We start from the raw sequence: 12,030 nt of genomic DNA, 5'->3' as shown, positions 1-12,030 counted from the left end.
ACGATCTAGGACTTGTATACAAGGGTGGACGCGCGAGTCAAGGTGCCCCATCTATAATTCCCTACCCCCTCTGAAACCTCTTAATTCGGACTAAATTGAGCTGGATGAACCTTGCTGTCGCGCTGGTGTTTATTGCGAGTTCATGTCTGTTTGTCTAATTGTTTGTGTGGGGGGTCTATATTGGTTTGTCTACCCGCCGTCTTGTGTATGCTTTGTAACAACTAATAATGAATCAGTCCATACACTGCAAAAACTGCAGATCTAACCAGGTGTAATAATCTTATATTTAGATTCTAAATCTAGTTTGTCTTGATTTGAGTTTAAATGGCTTATCTAGTGCTTTCTATGGAAGATTTTTTGACTTAATTCAAGTAAATGTTACTTGCCTTGTCTTGATAAGCAACTTTGTCTTTATTTTAGTTATGTTTAACTAGATACAAGGGACCTGTCTATAAAACATCCACTTCAAGGCTAAAAAGCCTTCTTTTAAGCACTAGTATGACAAGAAGAAAACAAATGAATTTCAAGCATCAGCTCTGTGGTTAACATAAGTTATTTTCCCAGCTGGTAAAGACAGTAAAAGACACAATTCAAACAAGAATTAACATCTCTTTTAATGATAATCACAAAATGAACTGATAATCATCATAACACACTCTCCTAAAGGATATGGACCAGAATAACTGATGATATGCATGACATTGACTCTTGAGGTAGGTGTGCAATCTCTACTCTGTTACTGCCCTGGAACTGGTAACAAGGTGGAGGTCCCTGAGCAGTGAGGACACTGTTGGGAGGGGCTGCCAGCTACTCAGTACCCCCTCCCTCTTCCTTCAAGGAACATCTCTTTCCCCTGTTATCTGGTCTCTCGCAGTGGTTCTCAAATGGGGGTACGCGGACCCCTAGGGGTACGTTGGAGTACTGCAGGGGGTACGTGAGATTTATTTTTATGTTAATGAAAAAAAAAGTTTGAGCAGTGTGGGTGTAAGAGAATATTTTCATCTGATCTGTTTATAGAGTCTTTTATGGTTCCTTAGAGTCTGTGATACTGCAAACATCTGCTTGTAGTCAGTCAGAGACTTCTCTGTGGGTTGAGGTCACAGGTCAAACGCGTCTCCTATGTCCGAGGGTTGACCTGGCAGGATCTCTTTGAGACAAGCAGATCATTGTCTTGCATCGGTTATTGATTATACGCGGGCTTTCTGGAAGCCCGCCTCTCCTCATGTTGGTTAGATGTTTTGTGTCTTTTGGTTCAGAGATCGCTGGTGGAGCACTGGGCATGTGTGAAACTTAGATGATCTCCCCGGCCGTATGTAATTAATGTACTGTGATCAATAAAACTCTTCAGTGCTTTTGGCTAACAACGGTTCCAGACTCCTTCATTCTACCTCAACATTGCAACAACAGAAGTTTACCTTCACATTTTGGCGTCTACGAATAGGATGCCGAGATTTCTTCAGAAGGCTGGTAAGTGCTTTTTTTCAAATCTATTTGAACAACTGCCTTACCAGACTCTGTGATTGACGGTATCAAAATTATCTGTGAAACTGCGCGAGTGCAATTTGTTTTGGTCTCTCCACTATGTACATCTGAAGGCTTAATTATAACCTGAGTAATCGGTGTCAAAAGGAGATTTCTATCTTGGCCGGTTCTTCCTGTGAATGCTGCTGGGGCAAGTGCCAACAAAAGCAAGCACAGCTCATGTATAAACAATAAGAATATTTGGGGCTAATAAATAACCTCGGAACATCGACTTTTAACGATTTCCGCTGTGTGTGGTTTCTAGAATTAAATTACTGGACAATCACACACTGCAAATATTCGGAGAGACCTTATGGAAAGCATCAGCAAGGTGGAACCTCTGTTTAAAAAAAAAAAGCAATGTGAGGATTTGTAATTGAAACAAATTGCCGAATTCTGGAGATTTCAACGGGTTTAAATCAGACCTATCCGTTTTCGGGTGTCTGCTCAGGCTGCACGAGGGAGGGCGAATTCCCTTCCCCCCTGTGGTGAACGGCACACGAGTAATGTTTAAGAACACAGACTTGTATTTTCTGTTAATCACACCATAAGCTCAAGAACTAAATTGAGCTATTAAATGGGAAGGGTCGTGGCAGAATATTACGTTCACACTGTGTTTAATAAACTAACGGATTATTGAATTGGCTGTTGTTTTAAAAAAAAGAAAAAAAAAAAAAAAAAAAAAGCACTGAATTAATTAAAACAATCGCTGCTCTCGGTCGGTTGAGCAGTTTTACCACTACATTTGCATAGTGGTTTTGATTGAGAATAAGGTAGTTATTGCTCATCAATAGATTGAATATGGCTGAGAAGAGCCCATATTAAACAGATATTTCAGTGCTCCCGTTGACGTTTTCCGTAATTCTCGGACTAAATTAAACTGGATGATTTTTTTGGCCAGGGCACTGATTTTGTTGCGAGTACATGTTTGTTTGTCTAATTGCAGTGTTTGTTTTATTGTACTAACCGTTAAACATGGGTAATACTGCCTCCACAAACGATTCAGTTGGTAAGAGGAAAGCCATTTCACACACAAAGACACTTACAAAAAACCCGATTGCAGAAAACCACTACACGCATTTGTTTTCTCCAAACATGCCGTCTGGAATTGTCGGAAGAACTTTGGATTGGTCTAAAGTTATGCCGTTTACATCGTTACTTTGCGAACACTCACAACAGATTAATCAGAAAGGATTGATTCGATTTGATTGGCCTCTGACAGGTAGTTTTGATATGGCCGTGTTGTGGCAAGCATTTAAACTGGTGGAAGATAATTCAAATTGTTCATGGGATCAAGGATACATGACAGAATGTGTGAAAGCCTGGATGACTTTGGCAGAAAAGCGGGGTTATGAAGAAAGGAAAAATGCAAAATCTGTTGGCAGCGAGCGAGGCTCCATTGAGCTCAAGGCGCTGATTGATAAAGTTGCTCAATGTGCAAAAAGTTTTCATTTGCTTAGCCTAGAGGCTGCTTTTGATGTGAGATCAGAAAACATGTCCAGATTCAGGGAAAGACACGTGAGAATGTTCCAGACATTGCAAAATCCATAATTTATGATTGGATTAAAAGACAAGGTAAAACTCCAACCCCATCTCAGCTCATTTGTATTTTGACAGACGCAGGGCTGTTGGACGGAAAGCAGGCTGTATCTCTCTGTACGAAAATAATTCCCGCGACAGAACTCTCAAATCCCGTTGCGAGAAACTCCGATGATGATCTGTTAATAACAGCTGCAGCTATCATGAATGAAAATAAGTTGAGATATCAGATAGGACAACATGGAGAATTAGAATCGGCACACGCCGAGCAGAGGGCAGCAGCGGGGGAGGGGAATGTTTCACATGGCAGTCCGCGATTGACCCCCACTCATCGCACTCAGCCACTCCTTTTACGAGATTACCCAGGTTCGCCGTACGGCAGCAGTTTTCCAAGTAATGTCCAGCGTAAAATGTACACGACAAAGCAAACATCTCAGGATAATAATTCTGAAGAAAGTGTGACCGCCCCGAAAATTCTGATAGGAGATGTTCCAGTTTGCAAACCCTGGACACCCGCTGAGGTCATTGATGTCACTAACCACGCTCCCAGTCCCACTAAAAGTCCAGATGAGTATCTGTCATGGTTGACTAATATTGGTTCAGTTTATAACTGTTTGGTTCATGATGTTAAACAGCTGATAATCTTAACATACAAGGCAGATTGGCCCACGTGCAGAGACGAGTTTAAATTTCCTGAGTGTACAGCCGCAGGGGACTGGCCCCCGACACAGACGCGAGACATGTGGATACAAAACGTCGCCGCATTGGCTATCAGAGCATGCGCTAAAACTCACACAGATTTCTCACAAGTGACGGCATGTGTACAAGACCCAGCGGAAAATGTCCCAGAATTTATCCAGCGTTTCATGACAGTGTGGGATAATAATGCGGGAATTAAAAGAGACGGTAATGATTTGTTTGCCATACAGACCTTGTTACATAATTTAATCCCAGAAACGGCTCAGGCCTACATGATGTCGACTCCCGAATGGCAAATTAAATCTTGGAAAGCGACTATCGCCACAATGCGTGCGTTGCATAGGAGCCAAATATTTCTTACTCCCAGAATTTCACAACTGCTTCAACAATTGCCTCAAAACACCCAGGCTTATCAAACGCAGGGACAAAACCACACACAGCAGTATCAAAATCAGGGGAGATCACAGGATTATCATAATAAGAGCAGACAGAACAAAAATCCCAAAAAGTTGATGCCATGTCATGTTTGCGGAGAAACCGATCACTGGGCAGGACAATGTGGTAAGCGGTGGGTGGTCCAGCAGCACACACAGCCCCCCCTCACCCAGCCCCCCTTCGCCCAGCCCGCACTTCCCCCCAACCTTCCCCAGCAGTCCGGACATCTGGCATTAATGCAGTCTCCACGTTATGACGGACAGAACCAGGGGCAGAACGCTCAACAAAGTGGATTTAATAAAAGATAGTGGTGCCAAGAAGATATAGGGTCAGAATCAAAGTATTTACCCATTCAAGCAGCAACAATTCGCCTTTCCAATAACCCGCGTGAAGATCCAATTATGCCCGTTGATTTTAGTGGTACGGCTGTAGATATCCTCCTTCGCGTCGAAAGGAGCCAGTTGAGGTGGTTCGGGCACCTAGTTAGGATGCCACCTGGGCGCCTCCCTAGGGAGGTGTTCCAGGCACGTCCAGCTGGGAAGAGACCAAGGGGTAGACCTAGGACCAGGTGGAGGGATTATATCTCTTCGCTGGCCTGGGAGCGCCTTGGGATCCCCCAGTCAGAGCTGGTTGATGTCGCCAGGGAAAAGAAAGTTTGGGGCTCTCTGCTGGAACTGCTACCCCCGCGACCCGACCACGGATAAGCGGGAGAAGATGGATGGATGGATGGATGGCTGTAGATATTTTGATTGACAGCGGAGCCACCTTGTCTGCCGTGCGTACTAAGGAGAAAGTGTGTGAAGCAACCAATACATTTGTCACAACCATCGGTGTTGCTGGAATTTCTATGTCCGAACCCATTTCAGAGACCACTAATGTTTCAATTAATGGATCAAACGTGGAACACTCTTTCATTATTTCAGATGGAAGTCCCATTAATTTAATGGGCAGGGACTTACTATGTAAATTACAGGCAACAATACATTGCACTTCAGACGGATTGTTTTTGACAATTCCTGACAGTAAGGTCTATCAGGCAGTCCAATTCATTCAATCATCGCGAGACAACCTTTATTGTTGGTCATTTCCAGATTTCAATATGATTTCTGTTTTCTCCACAACAGGGATTCAGAAGATTGCTAGCATTTCTCCGGTTTGTGCGTCTTTAATGTCTCTTATGCGACCTGTGTTGAATTGTCATTGCACAGCAGCCTTTAATCCGTCAGATGACTACGCGCAATCAGTAAGAGGTTTTTGCAACAAATCAGATCGGTTGACAAGTGAACAATATTTGTTCATTTCCCGACAAGGATGTGTTTTACCCATCAGACTCACAACACCCCAGCAGGTTCTCCAAGTTGAAGAAAGCTTCCCCTACATAACGGTGGCTGTTACGCCAGGCAGTAACCCAAAAGAGGTGGGGGCCATGGCAGCCCGCTGCCAGGCCCAGCTAGAAGCCTCACTTTTTTCACACACACACACACACACGCCTAACGTAATTAACTTTGGAGGGGAGCATTTCCTGCTGCGTCTCGCGGAGCCAATTGCTCTTCCACAATGCACTTTCCTTCATTTACAACCAAACCCCCCCACAGAGTATGGCCCCCCCCTCAGATTTTTCAGAAGTACCGGCTGCATTATGGGCAAAACACAAGAACCATGTTGGTTTTGTTGCCTCAGCGCCTCCACATCGAGTAACACTTAAAGCCAATGCCAGATTGCCAGCTATCAGACAGTACAATTTGCCCCATAGAGCCATTTTGGGGATTGAAGGAGTCATCCAATCTTTGCTTGATCAGGGCGTGTTAATTTACACAACTAGTCCCTGTAATACTCCAATTCTACCCATACCTAAACACAATCGCCCTGATGAGTGGCGCTTTGTCCAAGATTTGCAAGCTATTAATGCTATTGTCATTCCGACAGCTCCAATTGTGCCGGACACCAATTCGATTGTAGCTTCTCTGCCCCCGGACTCTAAGTACTACACAGTGATTGATTTATGTTCAGCATTTTTCTCTGTTCCTCTGCATCCAGACAGCCAGTATCTGTTTGCATTTACTTTTAAAGGTAAACAAATCACATACACGCGCCTCCCACAGGGGTTTGTTGAGTCGCCTACTGTGTACGCAGCAGCTGTGAGGAGAGATCTGGACACTTTGGTCCTGACAGGAGGTAGTACCTTGCTTCAGTACGCAGATGACCTGTTGTTAGCTTCTCCCAATAAAGACGCCTGTCGCATCGACTCCATTCTGCTCATGAAAAGACTTTCTGAATGCGGACACAGAGCATCCCTGGCCAAGTTGCAATACTGCCAGACTGAGGTCACGTATTTGGGTCACATTCTGAGGGATGGACACCGTCTCCTCTCGCCAGCAAGGATTTGTCTGTTGAACAAAGTACCACCACCTCGCACAAAGAAGGACATGCTTTCCTTCTTGGGCATGGCAAATTATTGCAGACACTGGATTTTTGAGTACGCTGCGATGGATTCTGTCCTGCGTGCTGCCACTCTGCAGGCTGCCCCTAACATTGTTCAGTGGTCTGAGGACATGCACACTGCCTTTCAGGATTTAAAGCAGGCCCTCACATCTGCTCCTGCCCTGGGGCTCCCTGACTACCATCAGCCGTTTCACCTGCACGTCCATGAGAGGGGGGGCTTTGCAACGGGCATCTTGGTGCAGAAGCATGGCTCTAATTTCCGGCCTGTTGCATACTACTCATCTCGACTCTCCCCTGTGGTGCTTGGTATGCCTTCATGCCTGCGGGCTGTGGCCGCAGTGGCGATAGTGGTAAAACAATCCTCTCCCATTGTACTGGCCAGTGACTGTGTAGTACATGTCCCACATGCAGTTTTGCATATTCTGAACACCTCTGCTACTCAGCATATGACGGCAGCAAGGCGATCTGGTTATGAAGCTGTAATTCTTTCAAGTCCACACATCACTCTTAAACGTTCCCCCCCCCTAAACCCAGCTACACTGGTGCCAATTCCAGATTTTGAAATAACACATGACTGCGTCACAACGATTGACATGTCTTCCTCCCCCAGAGCTGATATGTTGCAAACCCCTATCCCTAATTCAGATATGATTCTGTACACAGACGGGTCTGCGAGCAAGCCGTCTGACACAGTACACTTAGCAGGCTACGCTGTTGTGAATGACTGGGAAGTTTTAGAAAGCCGAGCCTTGCCAAATGGCACGTCAGCTCAGGCTGCAGAGTTGTATGCTCTGCTCAGGGCGTGTATTTTGGCTGAAGGTAGAGTTGCAACCATTTTCACAGACTCCAGGTATGCATTTGGTGTGTGCCATGATTTTGGTGTCTTGTGGAAAATGCGCGGTTTCTTAACATCGGCTGGTAAGCCTATTCAACATCATGCGTTAGTAGCTGAGCTATTAGACGCTATCCTGCTCCCTGCACAGCTAGCAGTAGTTAAATGTGCTGCTCACACAAATTCTAATGATCCTATTTCGCGTGGAAATGCGTTAGCCGACACCGCGGCTAAACAAGCAGCAGTTTCCTCCTCTTCTATGGTACTCCAATGCCCCTCGACACAACCCGCAGAAACCATTTGTTTGCCTTCCTTTAATGATGTCGCGGACATGCAAGCCCGCGCTGATGTTAGGGAGAAAGATTTATGGCTAAGACGAGGTTGTACACTTGACGCTGAGTCCAGCTTGTGGCTCCACCCAGACGGCCGGATGGTCTGTCCCCGTTCATTCCTCCATGTTTTGGCACATGTTGCACATGGCAAATCACATGTAGGAAAAGGAGGGATGAATGGGATTATAAAGTCACAATGGTTTGCTCCAGGCATTACACTAGCTACACAGACCCTTGTAGATAGATGCATGATATGCCAGCAGACAAGAAGAAGAAAAGGTCCAGTTCAGCATGAACATTTACCGCCCCCCTCGGGGCCCTTTGTAAATATGCAAATTGACTTTTCGCACATGCCACCATGCCAAGGATTCAAATATCTTTTGGTAATAGTGTGCCAGTTCTCCAAATGGGTAGAGGCCTACCCTACCAGAAAAGAAGACGCCAGAACAGTTGTAAAGTGTCTTCTCAAAGATGTTGTCCCTAGATTTGGTGTTCCAGCAGGGATTAACAGTGAAAGAGGTCCAGCATTCATTTCTAAGATAACCCAGAGTCTAGCTACAGTGTTAGGGTTCAAATGGCAATTGCATGTTCCCTATCATCCACAGAGCTCAGGCCAGGTTGAGAGAATGAACTTGACTATAAAGGAAAAACTCACTAAAACAATGTTGACCACAGGACTAAAATGGGTAGACGCGCTGCCGCTAGTTCTGTGCTCAATCAGAAACTCACCAAATGCAACGACAGGGCTCAGCCCACACGAAGTATTGATGGGAAGGCCAATGTTCACAGGATCTAGTCCTCCAGTAATGCCCCACAGACTCACTCTTTTGTGGACAGAGGATTACATGACTAACTATGTCAAATATCTAACTGACATGTTGAGAAAGTTTCACAGGCAGGTGGCTGACAGGCTCCCCCAGCCTGGTGAGGAGCCCACCCACCCTTTTCAGATTGGTGATAATGTACTAATCAAATCGCTTGAAAAATATTCTTTGTCTCCCAGGTGGAAAGGTCCTTTCCAGGTATTAATAGTGACCAGAACAGCCCTGAGAGTACAAGGTAGAGCGGAGTGGATTCACGCTTCAAGATGTCGTCTCTCTCCTCTACTGGATGCTGGCGTGTGAAGGCAGTCACCATCATCGTTATTCTGGGTTTACTGTACCTGGCCAAGAACGCCCTGCTAGATGAAGCTGTGACAATCCCAACGACAGGTGGCGAGGGACCTCGCCCATCTGAGGGAGAAAATAAGGTGCTCTTATCTAAGAGCGCAGACGACTTGACCACTCAGGGTCCAGACCCTGAGGGCAAAACAACACCAACGGGCAAAGAAGTGCCTAGCGACAAGGACAGGTTGTATCCAAACACCACACAGACACTCAGTATGGTGCAAGAGACACAAAGAGAGAGAAAAGGAGGGAGAATAAGGAGGATTGTCTCCCTCCCTGATCATAAGTCAGAGACTATTGCCGTTAACTGCCCAAGTTCAATATGTGACTCATCTAACTGTATTATTGTGTTTCCTGTGTTCTCAGTTTACTCAACATGGGAGTTATATCCAGAAAACCAGTACTCTTGGTTCAGGGTCGCACCAGAGGGGGTAAGGATGGTTCTTAACACCATCGAAGAAATGCCCCCAGAACTGTGGTGTAGCACGATAGAACGGTTCGAGGCACTGATAAGGAAGGAGGTAAAATGTACAGTGCGGAAGCCAGATTACCGCATTCCCAATCTAGGTGATACTGCATGCACAGTTACTGGACCAAATAGCAAAACAAATGTTCCATCTACTCCACTTAAACAATCAGGAGGCGAGGTAGATTCTTCAAAAAAGGCCTTAATTACTCCTTATAAACAAACTAAAACTAATTCTGCAGTAAGTTTAATGTTAGACTATGCACATGAACGTAATGTTAGCAACTGTTGGTTGTGCCAAAATATGCCAGAATCAATGCATTCTCCTATGTTTAGCCCAATTCCTTTCACAAAAGCTGATTACGGTTTAGTAAACTGGAATGACATAGCATCTAGAATTAGCGATGAGGCTGGGGATTGTTACACTCCTTCCTACCCAATAGACTCTGAAAAACCTTTACAGTACAAGGGCTTAGTCTCTCTCATTGTTGATACAGTAAATAAAGATTACCTGCCTGACGGTTTCAAACGGTTGACGTTTTTAAAATTAATATATATGAAGAAATACGTTAACCTAGCTTTTGAATATAGATTCCAGTTAGCTCTAGCTCAGACTAATTGTTCAGCTAACTTTACAAGTCCAACATGTACAATGCAACCACACACACCCGCTTTGTTAGTGGAAGCGTTGGTAACAGTTGTGCCCTGGTTCGGCTCTAGGACAGTGGACTCCGTTGAGGTTAAAATACATGACTGTACGCAGCCAATACCCTTAGGCAAGCCCCCTACACGTGACTGCTCAGTATATGTCCCCCCAATTGTTGTACATGAATGGAAGAATGTGTCCATCTGTTTCCAGAATGCAGTAGGATCTCACACCTCTCCTGATGTGGGACACAGCGACTGTAATGCCATAGTGAGAGTACATATAGCCAGAATTCCCCTCCCACAGAGAGTTTACTTAGTTTGTGGGGACCGGGCCTATGGATGTGTGCCATATGATGTTTTTTATGGTATCTGTTATCTAGCATACCTAATCCCTTTAATCCGTAAAGTAGAGGCTACTGAGATTGCAGCAATACTTCCCTCTCTACACAGGAACAGCAGGTCAATTACACAAGGACAACAGATAGCTAGCCTATTCTTGCCTTGGTACGGTATTTATGTTACTCAGCAGGAAATTGTCGCATTGTCTAAAGTGGTGGAACATCATTTAAATGTATCCAACACAGCGATGTTAGCTGAACACAAAGAATTGCAGGAAGTTAGGACAGTAGCACTACAGAATCGTATGGCGCTTGACCTCCTCTTAGCGGCCCAAGGAGGAACATGCAAGGTGATAGGAAGTGAGTGCTGTTCTTTCATATCTGATGCCACACCTGAAGTTATGGACATGGCTCATGATACTGCCAGGGGAATAAAAGAATTGCATGAAACTCATGGGTTTACATTTGGGGAATTAAGTGGAACTTTTGGATCTTGGGGAGCGGGGCTGGTTAAATTTGTTGTTACTGTTTCAGTGTTTATCTTGGTTGTGCTAATCCTAGTGATCTGTTTGATCACTGTGGTTAAATTAGCCATACGAAGGGTTGCCAAGACTGCCCTCCAGGCCCCACAAAGGCTAGTTGGACATTCGACTGTACAGGACACAATATTAATGTACAATGCCGAGCTTCCGGACCCCTGGGTCTCCATCGTGATCTCCGACCCGTGGGTACCTCCATTCAACGATTGAGATGTTGTTTAAAGTTGATATTCTGAATAAAGAACAGATGTTTTGATAATTGATTACAGTTGATACACTGGATTAAAGGACAAATGTCTGATTTTTTCCTTTTCAGGTTGTTTTACAAATAAAATGTCTGATTTTCCTTTTCAGATTTTGAACAAGTGTATTTGAATGAAATAAATGTATTACTAAGTGCCTTACTCTTGAATAAAGCGTAATGAAGTAAACGTAAAGTAATGTTAAAGATTGAGGACACTGTAACTTTACAGTTTACAGATTGATCGATTCATCACTGCGAATTTATACCTTAAACTAGGAACCTTAGCTGGATCTCTCATGATTCTGATTTATACCTCAATTGGATTTCTCATAATCCTAAATTATACCTCAATTGATTTCTTATAATCCTAATTGTGTTTTTTAATAAGTAATTGCCTTAAAGTAAATCTTTGAGATGTAAGCTGATTTAGAATCTGTGTTTGATGAAGGAGATTAACTGAGTGATAAATGATAAAAGATCTTATTTTTGAAACATATATTTTGCTATAATATTTTGTATCCCATGTGTTTATTATTGTACCTTTTGACAAAAATGCCAAGCACTGAAGAGAGATGATTTTATTATGATTGACTGTGTTCAATCATGGTGATTGAAGTGTTTTTCAATCTTGTTCTATTTTTAATGTAATGAATGTATCTGAGCCCACCCAACTCTGAGGACGCCTATTGATTTTAAGTATTGACTGAAATATTCTTAGACTAATGTTAATTGGTTATCAATAGATTGATAAAAAGAGTGAATCTGTAAGAGAATATTTTCATCTGATCTGTTTATAGAGTCTTTTATGGTTCCTTAGAGTCTGTGATAC

The 12,030-nt window shown here is 43.9% G+C and overlaps 1 protein-coding gene across 2 annotated transcripts; it reads left to right on the top strand.

Annotated features, from left to right (window-relative positions):
• Positions 1-991: 991 nt before the first annotated feature.
• Positions 992-11,205, top strand: LOC117552405. Of its 2 annotated transcripts, none has more exons than XM_034225777.1 (2): positions 992-1,467; positions 8,804-11,205. In XM_034225777.1, the coding sequence occupies exon 2, from the start codon at positions 8,888-8,890 to the stop codon at positions 11,165-11,167; it is 2,280 nt and encodes a 759-aa protein (XP_034081668.1). In that variant the 5' UTR covers positions 992-1,467; positions 8,804-8,887; the 3' UTR covers positions 11,168-11,205. The 2 variants fall into 2 exon arrangements, with proteins under 2 accessions (XP_034081668.1, XP_034081669.1); XM_034225778.1 differs by having other exon boundaries at positions 8,788-11,205.
• Positions 11,206-12,030: the final 825 nt, after the last annotated feature.

The sequence above is a fragment of the Gymnodraco acuticeps genome, unplaced genomic scaffold (genome assembly GCF_902827175.1).
Source record: "Gymnodraco acuticeps unplaced genomic scaffold, fGymAcu1.1, whole genome shotgun sequence".
Lineage (NCBI taxonomy): Eukaryota > Metazoa > Chordata > Actinopteri > Perciformes > Bathydraconidae > Gymnodraco > Gymnodraco acuticeps.
The sequence above is the reverse complement of the archived record's forward strand: the minus strand, read 5'-3'. Positions and strand labels throughout refer to the sequence as shown.

Coding starts and splice junctions, on each gene's coding strand:
- LOC117552405 (XM_034225777.1), top strand. CDS start 8,888: ATGTCGTCTCTCTCCTCTACTGGATGCTGGCGTGTGAAGGCAGTCACC.